This window comes from Amphiprion ocellaris, chromosome 6, assembly GCF_022539595.1.
Source record: "Amphiprion ocellaris isolate individual 3 ecotype Okinawa chromosome 6, ASM2253959v1, whole genome shotgun sequence".
Lineage (NCBI taxonomy): Eukaryota > Metazoa > Chordata > Actinopteri > Pomacentridae > Amphiprion > Amphiprion ocellaris.
In genome coordinates this window covers 25,706,165-25,720,472 of record NC_072771.1, presented here as the reverse complement: position 1 = coordinate 25,720,472, position 14,308 = coordinate 25,706,165, and the positions used below count along the sequence as shown (strand labels likewise).

At 41.9% G+C, this 14,308-nt stretch overlaps 3 protein-coding genes across 10 annotated transcripts in view; 1 reads left to right on the top strand and 2 right to left on the bottom strand.

The window, feature by feature from the left end:
• LOC111576649 (membrane-associated phosphatidylinositol transfer protein 2-like) overlaps positions 1-3,739 on the top strand; it is a 42,438-nt gene extending 38,699 nt beyond the window's left edge. For all 8 annotated transcript variants that reach the window (XM_023282421.3, XM_023282422.3, XM_023282425.3 and 5 more), the window contains one exon: positions 305-3,739. In XM_023282421.3, coding sequence (XP_023138189.1) covers positions 305-688 — 384 coding nt within the window. In that variant the 3' untranslated portion in view covers positions 689-3,739. The remainder of the gene's footprint in view (positions 1-304) is intronic.
• Positions 3,740-4,097: 358 nt separating this feature from the next.
• On the bottom strand, positions 4,098-8,944 carry arl6ip4 (ADP-ribosylation factor-like 6 interacting protein 4). The gene is made up of 5 exons (XM_023282409.3): positions 8,679-8,944; positions 7,067-7,378; positions 4,960-5,077; positions 4,785-4,854; positions 4,098-4,703 (listed from the first exon to the last, which is right to left on the bottom strand). Exons 1-5 carry the CDS (start codon positions 8,839-8,841, stop codon positions 4,647-4,649), a joined length of 720 nt encoding a protein of 239 aa, XP_023138177.2. The 5' UTR covers positions 8,842-8,944; the 3' UTR covers positions 4,098-4,646.
• A 1,298-nt stretch (positions 8,945-10,242) lies between these two features.
• mthfd2 (methylenetetrahydrofolate dehydrogenase (NADP+ dependent) 2, methenyltetrahydrofolate cyclohydrolase) lies at positions 10,243-14,308 on the bottom strand. The gene is made up of 8 exons (XM_023282384.3): positions 14,150-14,308; positions 12,316-12,500; positions 12,097-12,219; positions 11,619-11,771; positions 11,422-11,529; positions 11,246-11,338; positions 11,032-11,157; positions 10,243-10,936 (listed from the first exon to the last, which is right to left on the bottom strand). Exons 1-8 carry the CDS (start codon positions 14,227-14,229, stop codon positions 10,788-10,790), a joined length of 1,017 nt encoding a protein of 338 aa, XP_023138152.2. The 5' UTR covers positions 14,230-14,308; the 3' UTR covers positions 10,243-10,787.

The following is a 14,308-nucleotide window of genomic DNA, read 5'->3' as shown; positions in this document are numbered from 1 at the left end:
AGACAGTACCTCCTGTTCTTACAGTTTCTCTGATAAATGGTGTAATTTAATTATTTAAAAAAAAAAAAAAAAAATATATATATATATATATATATATATATATATATATATATGCCTTTCAAATCCCCAGGTGGGTTTTTGGGTTTTGAATGTGATGCAGATCTGCTTTCCAATGCTTCTGCTCCAACAGCCCGTAATTAATTCACTGAAAAGAATGATCCAATGTGAATTAAATCCATCAGTATGTAAAAATACCATGTTTCTTTTTAGCTGACCGTTTTCTGTCCTCCAATCCTCTCAACAGTTCATCACAGACGGTTACGCAGCTCATTTGTCCCAGCTGGAGTACAACCACCGTTCTCGGCCCGCCAAGTCCAGCAGTGCACGCATGGTGCTTCGCAAAGGCAGCTTCGGCCTGGGCGCAAACAGCGACTTCCTGAGGAAGAGGAACCATCTGTTGCGCACCATCTCCTCCCAGCCGGCCCCGAGCTCCCCGACAGGCAGCATCCACAACAGACCTGAGCGCACACAGAGCCAGTCGGACAGCGAGCGTCTGGAACGGGAGCGTCTGGAGCGAGCTCACAGCCACAGCCAGGGAGCGACGCAGCGCAGCATGAGCATCACAGCGAGCTGCTGGGGCCGCAGCAGCAGCACCAAGCTGGAACCAGGACTTTTCAGCCCAAAATGAGATTACAGAGACAATGTGAGACAGCCTTCGGGAGAGTGACTTACAGAGACAAATGACATAAAGATAAAGAGTGAAAAACAGCTGGCTCGCACCAGATGGGTAAATACTACAAGGAAAATCAGGTGCTACAAACCACTCTTTATAAAACTAGCCAGTCACACTCCACACATATAATCATGGACAGATTCTGTGGCTATATTCATTTTAAAAACAGGCATTTCAAAAAGCGTTCCCTGAAAATGGGAAAATGCACACAACCAGATTTAGCTCATATTGTAGGGATCCAGACTGTTTCTACTGTTTAGTAAATCTCTATCAATCTTGAATACAAGGTCAGTTTTCCTCCAACAGGCTTTTAGATTGGAGACAGTTACACATAAAAGCACCCACCTGCTGAATTCTGCAGCAAACAAACACAAAGTAGTTACAGACAGCTTGAGCTGCTCTGTAACTGACTAATGTGGCCAATGCAAGCACAACATTTGCTACGGAGACAACTTTGTGTACAGTAGTTTTAAAGCTATGTCCTTTTTAATGTGATGATCAGGGATGTTCTGGTCTGAGAGTGAAGCTGAGAATCAGGTGAAACTGGACTAAATGTGTCTCTACATAGAAGTAGTCACAAAACCACACTTAATCAGCGTCCGAATCATTTATGAGAACGTTGTTCTACGAGACATTATCTGATCAAGAGCTACAACAGTATAGATTAAAAGTCAGCCACACGGTCCAGGTTTGCTTGTTTTCCACTCGGCCCTCAGGCACAAAGAATCATCCAAACATCACATGAAGCAAACTGCGAATTTTCCCTTTAAACTACGGTTGCAGCTGAAACTGTTCCTGTGCTTTTATAGCATTTCACCACATCGCACCATACTGTGCTGCTGAAAAAAGTAACTCAGCTACGGGGAAAACTGCTACTGCTGTACAGTTAATGTGCCAAAGTAAACAGTATAGAATGATATGCTGTAAATGAACAGAGAGGAAAAGAAAAAGAAAGATCTCCTGTGTAAAAAAAAAAAATGGAATAGATTGTGTAAGTATGTAGTTGAATGCCTTAACAAGGCTTGTACATAATTGTTACATTACAGTGCAGATCTGGTATCTGGTCCACCGAAGACCAGTTTCAAGTGTCTTCTTTACTCTGGGGGTAAACACCAACTCATTCAGGATATACTTTATTGATTGATGATGATAATAATTGTTATTTAAAACTATAGAACTTTTAGAAATGTACTGATTTTGTGAACAAAGCGTGTTTTAAGATTACTTTAGCTACGTTGTTTTTTTGTTTTTTTTTCTTCAAACTTCAGTTGCAGCAGCCAAAACTCAGAGGTCTTTGCCTGGCACAGTATTGTATTTTTATTATTTTATCTTGCAGATCACCAGAGTTGTATCAACAGAACTGCTATCTTGTGTCATATATTGTATGTTTGTTATTAACTATTTTGGAAAATTTGGGATATAGCTTCTCTTTGGTTATCCCTAAGCTGTAAATGAGGCGTTGAATGTGCTCATAGATAATCCTCCTTAGGTTAAGGTCTCTTTCTCTGTTCTGCTGCGCCTTTAGAGGAAGAAAATGTGCAAATTGTAAATTCTGTACAATATGCTGTCGAAAGTAGGAACACATAGTTAAGACTTACTTTACGCCACCGGCCATTTATTTCTAAAAATGGGTGAAATTTTGTGTTTATTTGTCCCTCTAATAGACGTGTACAGAGCTGACTGCAATGGACCAATATGGGCTCAAATGTAAGGGGAAACGTGCAATATTAGTTAGCCGTACCACCAGATCAAACGGACTGTTGAGGAAGCGTCACAGTGCAATGACAATCAGTTGATCGGACACACATTCTACAGACGTCAAACTGCAGAAGGTTTCTCCACGTGTTTCCCAGGTACACGTTTAACAAAGGTTTCTCACATTCAAGTGCCACTGACCTGATAATGGTTTGGAATATTACAGTTTCCTCCGGTGGAAAGATCCTCAGTCTTGGTTTCAACGTTGAAAAGTCAGTTGCCAGAATATCTGGTCCACCTTGCTGAAAATAATGCAGTTCAATAAACCATCCTGGCAATAAAACTTGGTGAAGGATATAATGTTCGGTTTCTGTCTGTAGAGAGATTCAGATGAATGGTCGTTCTGGAGGCTGCAGTTTGTGGTGCTGTTGAATTGTATTGTGTTACGCTGAGATGTGTTTCGAATATTTCATTGAGAGTAGAAGACATTATCGGACATCCTAGTTCAAAAAAGCTGTTACGTCTTAATCAGGGCAGTTTCTTGTCATCCTGCTGAAGGAGGGTGTAACTCAGAAACACTGTACTACTGTCTCTCTGCATTTTGACTGTCAAGATTCGGTTTGAACTCCTCTAGGAGTTGCTGGGTAAAGAATGGCTGTTTGTACATTTATAGAAATGAAGAAGAAAATGACAGGCGATGCTGGAAACTCATGTTACGCTGGCAACTACTGAACCATATTCCCTGGTCTGAATTGGCTGGATATTAAAATCCAGAGAATGTAAAAGATGAAGCGGTGATCTGTGAAGTTTGGATACCTCTGGGCAGACAATCGCTTCTGCTACTGACACACATTACCAGAGGCCTTACACTTGCTTTGTCTGCCTTACATTGACCATTGTGTTGCAAGGCCTAGAATGAACACTGCTCACACCCCAACTGACTTCATGGAGAGGGATAGACTGTTGACTTTGTGGAAATAGGAAGAGGCCATATTTCTTTAAAAGCTTTGGTGCATTTTACCTGTAAAGGAGAAATACAAAGGAGAACTCTGTTTGACATTTTTCACCAACATTAGGCAACCCATCGCTGTGTCAAGCTCTGCTCCCCGGGTACTGCAATGTCATGACTTTTTCATCAACAGTTAGCATTTATAGGTCGTGTATATAAACCAGAAATGGGTGAATCATGCTTGGAAAATATTTTAATTGTACAGGGTGTGTATCTTGTAGGTTTTGGATAATGTCATTTTATCCATTCCCTTGTGTTTTTATGTACAGTGTATAAAGAATATATAAAGAACAACTAAGAAATTGTGGCCTTTTTTCACGATCATAACAGCGATATCGTCTCAAAGAACACTACAGTTCAGCTTCATTATAAGTAGAAAAACTTATTTCTTGACTGACAACATTTAATCCCACTTGAATCTTCTGCAAGTCAAGTTTTGAACAGCGTATCATCGTTTTTGTATGTTTATCACCACCTGGCAGCATAGAACCCATCAGTCTATTAGGATATACAACGTATAAATATAGTTTCATTGTTTAAAACTCAAAAGTGTGATCAATTTTCATTTGTCGGTACAAAATTTTTGCAACATGGATTAAATGTGCAGGCGATTCCCCGTTTCTCAGCTTACAGAACACTTTCTTGAATGAATGAAACATGGGAAGTTAAGACAGTTTATTTTTCTGGCATCAGTTCACACAAATTCAGGCTTATTTAGGGAACAAAAATGAAACAAGGTGTGAGAACATCTACAGGTGGATGCACAATATGTAGACACTAAACACGTCAACCTCCCACATTAAGTAGACATGATGCAAGATCAATTAGCTGATATCAAATAAAGAGACCATTTGAATGTTCACGACTCATAAAAGAAGCGTTATTTAAATTTACACACTGATATGCTTTAAAACAGCTGAAATAAATGAATCAGTGTAAACTGGATGTGCAAACTATTTGGCACGTCATGAGCTGCTGCATCCGCTGACTCTAAATATTACAATCCAGTAACTCCTGTTTCTCTTTCAATCTCCTTTGAGAGATGCATGTTGTATTTGCTACTACACAGTTCAATCACAGATAAATCTGCATCCCTAAAAATGTACTTTGTTCAATATTTATAGAAGGTTCCAGCAGTCTGGGTGAACTCCTCTCGAAGTAGTTTGTTTCAGTTTAGTTGAGCAGCAGTCAGATATCAGAAAATATCTTCTACCTGTTGATTCCTAGTTTCCTCTGGAAGGCGTTCCCGTCTCCCTTCGTAGCTTGCTGTGGGATTAAAAGGTGTTCACTGTTAACTACGGGCCAACAAGTATGTTCGTTACGCAAAGTTACAGTTAGAACTTTTACCTTGTTGATGTCTTTGTGTTTCTCTCGGCTGACGATCTCCTCTATGATCTCCCCCTCTCCTCTCACCAGCCTGGAAGATTAAAAAAAAAAACAGAAATATCAATAGACTGGACAAACTGCTTCCTTAAACTCACCTGTAGCAGTAAACTACAGCGTGACAGGAGGTCGGTCGTACCTGGTCCGTCCTGTTTCAGGGTCAACCACCCTGCGGATCACACTCTGCCGGGCCTCGTACTCCTCCTTGGTGAGAGGCCTCTTAGTGGAGAGCCGAGCCTTCTGCTCATCAGTCATGACTGCAGAAGGAAGCAGAGCATCAAACAGAACGCATGTGATTTGGAAATGTAATTCCCAAAATGAGAAAAATAACCAGATAATGTTCTTGAAATTAATTTCGACGTTGAGTGAGAAGACAATGTACAACAACAAGCAAAATGAATCTGGCGAAGATTTACTCATGCTGTTTATACAGAAGTAGTTTTATGTCTCTGCTAAAAACAAATGTACGCTAATATCGAATTTTTCAATAATTTATATTTATTGGTGAGTACAGATGTGTCACGTGACCCGATGAGGCTGCACGCCGGGTACGCAGCTCCGCTTTGCTCTGCTACTGTTTTATTTTTGAAGGATGTACCAGTGTCAGATTAGTCTACAAATTACAGGCTTGTTTTCTAAAGTAACATCATGTCTAAACCCTCGAAAATGCAGAGAAATTTGCGCTCAAATGTCTCTGAAACCGCTGAACCTGCTTTGAGTGAAGACAATGCTGACACACCTGTTGCCACAGAGGAGCAATCAAGGCAAGACATTGGACGGGACATAAGCAAAATCTTTGCTGCTTTGTCCAAAATCTCTGAGGAGGTAAAAGGAATTGAAGAAATAAAACGCACCACGGCGTCATCAGAAACTAAATTAACAGCGATGATGGCCAGACTAAAAGAAGCGGAAGCACGGATTGAGTCTTTGGAAGCGGCCGAGGAAGAGCGGAAGGCTAATCCTCCAGCCGCTAAAGAAGAAATCGCGCAGTTACGGGAACAATTGGAAAGTTTGGAAAACTTTTCCAGACGAAATAATATCAGATTTATTGGAATCCCGGAGAACAAAGTACACGGGGCGATGACGGACTTCATTGAGAGGCTTATCCCACAGCTGCTCGGCATTGAGAAGAAATGCGAAGTTGGGCGAGTTCATCGAGTGCCGAGGCAGCAGCCGCTGCCTGGGGCAAAACCAAGACCCATCATCGCTCGGCTTCTTCGGTCATCGGACCGGGACCTGGTACTGCGCACAGCGAGACACGGGCGAGCTGATCTGGGAGGGCTACAAGATTATGCTGTTTGCTGACTACTCAAAGGCCACCCAGCAACGACGAGAGAAATTCAGAGAATGCAAGAAGAAACTGCACGAACGAGGAACAAGTTTTACACTGATCTTTCCAGCAAAACTGATTATCACAACGAAGGGAGGGCCGAAGACGTTTGACTGTCCACGAAAGCCCATGCTTTTCATAGAATCAATGCCGTGAGTAATTGACGTTTATGTATATAAACATGGAACGGTAGTGGACAAATGGTAACTTTTTGAAGATAAATGCGCTGTTTTAGTTGTTTTTCTTCCACTGGCAGCATGTTCTAGAACGTAGCAGAGCCTGCAGCTAGAGCCAGGAGGGAGGTTACGGACTATTTTTATGGGAGGGTTTTCAATGAGGGTGGTGGTGTATATTTTTTTTAGTATTTACTTTAATATAGAGGGGGGTAAGGGGTACTCGGGGAAGGAGGCCATCACTACCTACATGTGGCAATACCATGGGAAAAATATGCAACTATTACAGACATAAAGTCTGACTGGCTTACATCAAGCCCCTTGCGATTAGTCACTTGGAATGTAAATGGTCTGGGGAATCCGATAAAAAGGAAAATATTATTATTATATAATGTAATAAATGCAAAATGGGCCACAATTTCTCATCATTTAAACTTCTTCTTTTGTCAAACAAGCAGCATAAAACTCAAAGATTTTTAGGATACAGTGATGTAAGACAGAGAGGCAGCGAATCCTCACATTTAAGAAGCTGGACGCATGATTATTTTTACCTAATAAATTAATCAAATAGAAAAAACTGACTAATTATCTGATCAAATTTTTGACTGATTACTAGAGTAAACGATGATCATCACCTGGACTGTTTGAAAATAGGATTTAAAAATGTGCTTTAAAGTAATTTAGATAACTGTGAAATGCATTAAAATGTGTAAAATGTAAAAAGCAGGTATGTGAGGACCCACCAGGCCCGAGCTCCACGGCCCCCTCATCACTCTGCCACACCTCCAGGTAAGATGGAGGTTTCTCTGCAGGACCAGCAGGCAGCTGAACCTCTGCTTTCTTCTTCTCCTTCTTCTTGAGCTTCTTCTTTTTCTCTTTTTTCTTCTGTTTCTTCAGCGTCGCCTTTTTCTTCTTCAGCTTCTTCTTTCTGGCTTTGCTTTTCTTCTTCTTTGTCTTTTCATCACTCGACGAGGATGAAGAAGACGAGGAGGAGGAAGAGCTGGACGACGAGGAAGAGGAGCGTCTTCTGCGCTTCTTTCTTTGTGTTTTCTCATCTGAGGGAAAAAGCGAGACAATGTTCAACAGACCTCTGAATGACGATGAAGTTAGCTTCCAATTAAAGCCCCTAATTCAGCAGATAAGGGAAATTTAAAGTGCTGAACGACCTATTTTCCATTTCTGAACACTTTAGATGCCTTTAGCCTCTGTAGGACGATTTAGTCCTGATTTGACTTGAAGACTGTGTCCCAAGGAGTACTTAGCCTACCAAGCCTTTCTAGTCCAGATTTTAACTCGTCTATATGTGGTCGTTTAAGACTTGGAGTCGGTCTAATGTGCAAAGACTGTAAAATCCCCTTTGCAATTTAACAAATAGTTTCAAAAGTTTCACAAACAAGGTACTGCATTTAGCCTTTTCTTGTTTCTTCCTTCTGTCCTCTGGATTGTGTCCAGGAAGCACAGAGTCTTCTGCCTCTCTGGGACGATCTAAGTCAGGACTGACCAGTTCATATGAAGTGGTTTCTGATCTGGACCTGGTCTAATGTGGTCAAGTGTAAACAGAGTTTCTGCAGAAATCAGCCAGTCAAATTTATTGATTTTTAATGCCATTTAACTGCTATACTGAAAAAATTTCAATGCCACGGCTGTGAACTCAACAAATTCCACGGGTTTGTTTTTTTCGTAAAAGATGATTTTTATGAGAAAACTGTCCCCACATTTCACTATTTCTGAATCCCGAAACCACCCCTGACCACCAACAGGCTGTAGTCATTCTCTGAAATCCATGTTATCTAGCCATTTTTGCTGGAATTTGCATTTCCCAGCTCTCCTCCACCTGGTCCAGCCACTTTAAAAACATGCAGTTTTTGGCAACTGTACCCGACTGGCCAGAACAATTATTGCAATGTTTCGCCATGTTTACCCATATCCACACATCTGATGAATTGCAGTCTATAATTATATTATTATTGTCAAATATTTTTCTTGAAAACTGCAGAAAGAATTTTAATTGCCACTGAGAATCAAATTTAATGATTTTGAATGCCATTTAAGGCCTTAATTTTCGCAAAATCAACTTAATGACTATTAATGCTTTTTAATGCCCTGCAGAAACCCGGGTAAAAATAAGCAATAAAAGCATCCAGGGTTTACCTAAAATGTGTAACACGTTTCTACATTAAAATGCTGAAAAAAGGAGGATCTGTGGCTCAATGCTGGAGGTTGAGTTTCCCTTAACTTTTCCCTTAACTCTCCAATCAGATTACCACTTCAGTGTCGTCCTCTTAGAAGATGAGACCTTCTTTTCCGTCAAGACCAGCTTATTACAAGTTGATTTATTTATTTAAAAGGCCAAACCTCTGCTTTTGTGTGAAGCTTTTTTAGTAGATCTGCTCCGACTTCTACTGCTGGATGAGGAAGACGATGAAGAAGAGGAGGAGGAGGAAGATCGTCTCCGTTTCTTCTTCTTCTCCTGCTTTTTCTCTCTGCCGGGTCTATCCAGTGACCTGCTGCGATCCATAACTACGAATCCAGCTGTTTAAAGATGACATAAGGTAAACCTGAGTGTGCAGCAGCTCATACTGAAAGCTCGTTTTCGTTTACGGAAGTGTGCTCGTCTTTGATTTCATTCCGTCGCCGCCATCGTGACATGACTAAGGTTCCTAGTGCCTATGTGGAACAACTTAATATCAGAACATAATTACGTATTCTAAATAAAAATAATGCTAAACTTAAAAATAAAAAATGTGTGCATTTACGGTTGAATGCAACAATCTTCTAAATGTAAGGTATTATCATAAAAGTGTATTTCAGGTATGAAAAAGAAAATGCTTGTACAAAATGACCAAAGTGTTATGAAGGATTTGATCATTAAAGCAGAGGCATTAAGAAAAAAACAAACAACATTCTACAGTTGGTTGAGACGGATGTAACTGCAAAATTCTCTTAGGGTCACTGTATCCTTATTTTCAAATCGTTTCTTTGAATATACATTTATCAGCCCACTTGGATGGTTAGTAGGTCAGGTCCTACAGTCAGTGGTGAGAGTGTGAGGGTGTACATATATGTATATGTGGAGGGAGGGAGGGAGGGATGGGTTTTCTTGTTTTTAATGTTTTTAAATGTTGTAGAGCACTTTGTGTTGCATTTTTAACTGTTTGAAAAGTGCTCTATAAATAAAGTTTGATTTGATTAGTATGCAAAACAAAAACAAAAAAAATGCATCATGTATAATAAATGTCCACTGGATCTTCCTTCTCGCTTTAACAGCCATAATTTATTTTCAAACAGTTTTGTATTGATTTTTTTCAGTGCGTTTGACATAACCCTGTAAGGGCCATGACAAATGTAAAAATGGGGCGATCTGCTCAAGCACATACGAGAACTAAACAAACCTACAAACTTAATGAACCCCATGAGCCATAGATCAACAAAGGAAACCTCTAAGCACTAAAAAGAAAGAAAATAAATGCAGGGAAAAATAATGAAAACAGTCCATTCAGCTTTTTAATGAGGCTAATAAACATAAAGGCAACACTAAGAAAAAAGGCCACCATTTCAACTCAGCAATAAGACTGCTCATAAAAACATGACGCAGGAAACGCATAACTTTAGTCCTGATATTATGGTATTTTCTAATGTATTTTCTGTTTTGTCTTCTTTTGATGTCTTACTGCTTTTTGCAGTTTTATTGCTGCTCTTCTTGCTGTAAAGCACCTTGTAACGCCAGTTTTGAAATGTGCTACAGAAACCAAGTTTATTATTTTACCATCACTACATGGAAAAAAAAGTCTCTGTGAGAAAATGTAACCTTGGTGTGTGACAAGAGCTTCCAGTGTGTCATATTTAAGATTTCACGTTGTTATCCGTTACTCGTGTTTTACATGATTTGACACAATTTATGTGCACAGAAAGCCTCCACTTGAGAACATATCTGTAATCTTTATTTCAAAGTTTTTACAAAGGCAATTGTGAATCTTTAAAGCTTGTAAATTGATAAACGTAGTTGTTCCTGATGGTGTTAGCCCTTATCACTCTTGGTACATAAGGCTAAACTAAACTGAAAGAAACACAACAGACAGGCCTCAATCTCTCTGCTTCAGCTGCTCACTAGCTTCAAGTTAAATATGTCACCTGTCCTCATTCATGTTTAAATACCGTGTCACTGTAGCAATAAATAAAACAATATCTTAAGAATCCTTAAAAACCACCAAAGAAGTACATTGCAAATGATAAATACTGAAAACTCTGGTACATAAAAACGTGCAGCTGCATGAGTAACAGTCTAAACATGGCTGGACTTGAAGTTAGGAAAGGTTAAAGATGTCAGCAGAAAGAGAGCCTCAAAGCTCTCATCTTTCCAGTCTGTGTGCAAGCGGAGCCCAGCAGGTCGCTCCGAGTCCAAAATGAGGATGTGGTGGTGCTCGGGAGGAATGTGTCGCTGTTGGTGGGATTTGTTGTGACCCATTAAGACGCAGCTGCCATGCGGATCCTCTCTGGGGGGAACAGCAGGACGTTCTTTGCTGCTTTGATAGTGTTTTTCATGAGCATCGCCACAGTCATGGGTCCAACTCCTCCTGGCACCGGGGTGATGAATCCCGCCTTCTGTCTCACACCTGAATGTGGACAGACAGAGTTTGAAATTACAGACGCACAAGATACCAAGAGAGTCCCTGCAGAAAATACGGTCACATTCACTTTCCAGCCTCACCTTCAAAATCCACGTCTCCCACCAGCCTGTTCTTCCCAGTGACGGGGTCCTGCACTCTGTTTATTCCGACGTCGATCACTGCTGCTCCCTCTTTGATCATGTCCGCCGTAATCAGGTTTGGAATCCCTGATAGATCAGAAACTCCCAGTTAGACAACAGAGAAAACTCAACCCACTCAAGAAAACAACTCAGCGTCAGACGCAGCTGAACAAACCTGCAGCAGCCACGATGATATCAGCGATTTTAGTGTGCTGGCGAAGTTGATCCTTTGGAGTGTAACGGTGAGAAATGGTGACTGTGGCATCACCTGCAGCAGAACAGAAGGGTGAGTATGCGTACACGAAATCTCTCACACATCACATCATAATCCAAGCTCATATCAAAACCCACCTCCGGGCCTCTCGTGTCGGCCGTCTGTGTGCAGCAACATGGCAATGGGCATTCCCACGTTCTTGGAGCGTCCTGCAACCACGACATTCTTCCCAAGAGTAGGAATACCTGCACGATTAAAATCAGTAAAGTTAATCCGGACATTGAGTTCAGCAGCTTTCCAACTCTAAGAGGATGTAAGCTGTCCCTCCTGTTACCTGTGCGTTTAATAATTTCCCAGACTCCCCAGGGAGTGGCAGGCAGCATGGTGGACTGATCCAGGCACATGCGACCCACGTTGACTACGTGGAAACCATCTACGTCCTTCGTCGGGGAAACTGCATTGCAGATCGTACGCTCGTCGATGTGGTCTGTCAGAGAACAGAGAGGAGTTAGAGACAGAAAAGCTGGAACAGAACAGTGTGTGAAAGTTCACAAATGCGCAACTTTTTAAAGCACACCACACTTTTCCGCCCTCAAAAACAAGGCGAATCCTAATAGAGACAGCATGAAGGTGGGCAGGTTTGTCCTTTAACGTATTTAGTGCCAACACGTGCTGATATTGATACTTGGACTCAGTTATTTCCATCTTCGCTGACCTCAAAAGCACATACCATGACACAAAGCAGCCTCACTACAGATGCAGGATTCTCTACACTTATTCAACTCATTTCGCTTTGACAGTTTTATCTGTACCTGGCAGAGGCAGCTGGACCAGCAGGCCGTCCACACGGTGGTCTGCGTTGAGTTTGTAGATCAAGTCCAGTAACTCCTCCTCACTGATGTCTGAATGCTTGAGAATTGTCTCACTTGAGATTCCTGTGGGAGGTCGAAGTGACAAGATAACTCAACACACAAACTACTAGTTTGTTCTTTAGTTGCTACAAAGTAGGACGGTTGTGTTTTATCGCTTACCGACATCGGCCGCAGCACGTGTCTTGTTCAGGACGTAGGAGTGGCTGGCTGGGTTGTCTCCCACGAGGACCACACTCAGATGGGGTCTCCTGTGGCCGGCTAGAACCCATTTCTCCACATCGACCCGGGCCTCCTCGCGAATCTGCCGCGCAAGTTTCTTTCCTGAGATGACCACTGCCTCCTGCCTGAGAGTCACAAAAGAAGTGAGGTCAGAGGGCAAGTAATCAATGCTCGGCTCAGTTGACAAAATAAGTTCAACCAACAGAGTTTCCTGTTTAGAATGTGAGATAGTGGAAAACTGTCCTCCTTGATGTGACTGCCAACCACAAAAAAAGTCATTAAACTGTGAAAACTAAGCTAGCATCCTTTTAAGTTGGCTCATCTTTATACATCAACTCCGAACCCACTTATTAACTGTACATGATCCGTTTAACTGCAGCTGAGGAGGACACCAGAAACCTGTGAACTTCCACCATGAAACATGGATAGGCACCAGATCTGGCCTCTATAATTAGACGCAACACGTCTCCACCTGACTGAGCCAGATGCTTTATGAGTACATGTAGCGTTACAGCATTTTAAATCACAGTCAGAACAAATTGGCACACTGAAGCAAAGGTGAGTAGCTTCTTTTTTTTCCTACAAGGGCTAAAACTCACTGTACAGTATTTACGACGCTGCTGTCCTGCTTTGTCCAAAATTCAAAGGCGCCAAGATGGTTCTGCGTTATATAACAAACAGAAATCAATGGCTAATAACTGAAGAGTAATGAGCCATCAACAGTGATGTAACCGTCACTGTTATTCTGCCAAAACTAATTAAATGTAGCAGAATGAGGTGAGACCATGGGGCCAGTGTACCAGGTCCCCAAAGAAATGTGTCGAGATTGCAGGGCAGCCAAATGCTCGGCACATAAATTTAAATACGAAGCTCTGCTCCTGAGGAAGAACCTCTCCTTTTCAAAGTCATGGGTGCACCAATATCTCAAGTAAAGTGAGACCAAACACAGAGGAAAGTTGTGTCTTTTGTGCATAGTTACATTTGAGTATTCAATCTGTGTTCTTGTTCTGAATTGTTGTTCAGTTTGCAGAAATGAGCCACACCTTTATAATTAAAGTTGCCTTCTTGTTCTTTAAAAGAATGTGACTCAAGCAGATGTAGTTTAGTGAAACGATGAGAGGTGACTTGTGCGTGACACAGGTTTTAATCATCAATCTTGTGCCTTCAGTCAGATCATGTGCAGGAGCCACGAGATTAAAGTTTATCAAGGCGTGTGAGCAGCATTAGTTCATTGCATTGCCTCCCAGTCATTGGTATCATGCTGTACTCAGCACGTTCCCAATAAATACCTGCACGGGATGTACATTTTTCATCTGTGAGTTGCCGAGTTGCCTACAGCCGTTTCTGATTTTTTCCATTTTGGATGATCTCATACCATCCAGGACTGAATGTGCTGAATGCACATGTATGTCCTCTTTTCCCCGGACCTGCACCTCGGGCTCCAGCTGAAACTTGGCTCCTCAAGCCACAGGGTGCAAACGCTCAGGCCGATTTCATCAGCCAGCCAACCGCTGCAATGTTACCGGCAAAACGCTGGGGGCGCATCAACTCACACACTGCTGCGGACATTTAGTACAATAAAAATCAGCCAAACCCCGAGAATACAAAGAATAAAACCTACAACCTCATCCATCGAGAAGAGAAACCCACATCCGAGGAAGCGCACAGGAAAGAAACCGAGCCGTCTGGTCATTTAGGAAAACAAACCAGCCGCACATGTCGTAAAATTGTTCCCACATTGACTCAGATCGCGGCAGATGGATGATCGACTCACCTCGAGGCGGACGTGTGCAGTTTACAGACTTGGTGCTGGGAGTGTTGGCACAGTTTCCTGAGAGTCCTGACCGCTGCCATGGCTGAGAGGAGGAGAGGAGACACCACCGCCGGTTACGAAATACACCAGCGCCCGGCCGGACAGACGGAGAGTCAGTGG

Bases quoted from the DNA above. Each gene is read 5' to 3' on its own strand.
- arl6ip4 (XM_023282409.3), bottom strand. From the start codon at position 8,841: ATGGATCGCAGCAGGTCACTGGATAGACCCGGCAGAGAGAAAAAGCAG. The intron at 5,078-7,066 runs GTGGGTCCTCAC...TTCCTTCTGCAG, and splicing joins GGCCGTGGAGCTCGGGCCTG to TCATGACTGATGAGCAGAAG. The intron at 4,704-4,784 runs GTAAAAGTTCTA...TTAATCCCACAG, and splicing joins AACACAAAGACATCAACAAG to CAAGCTACGAAGGGAGACGG.
- mthfd2 (XM_023282384.3), bottom strand. From the start codon at position 14,229: ATGGCAGCGGTCAGGACTCTCAGGAAACTGTGCCAACACTCCCAGCAC. The intron at 11,530-11,618 runs GTAACAGGAGGG...TTAATCGTGCAG, and splicing joins GGAAATTATTAAACGCACAG to GTATTCCTACTCTTGGGAAG. The intron at 11,339-11,421 runs GTGGGTTTTGAT...GTTCTGCTGCAG, and splicing joins CCGACACGAGAGGCCCGGAG to GTGATGCCACAGTCACCATT.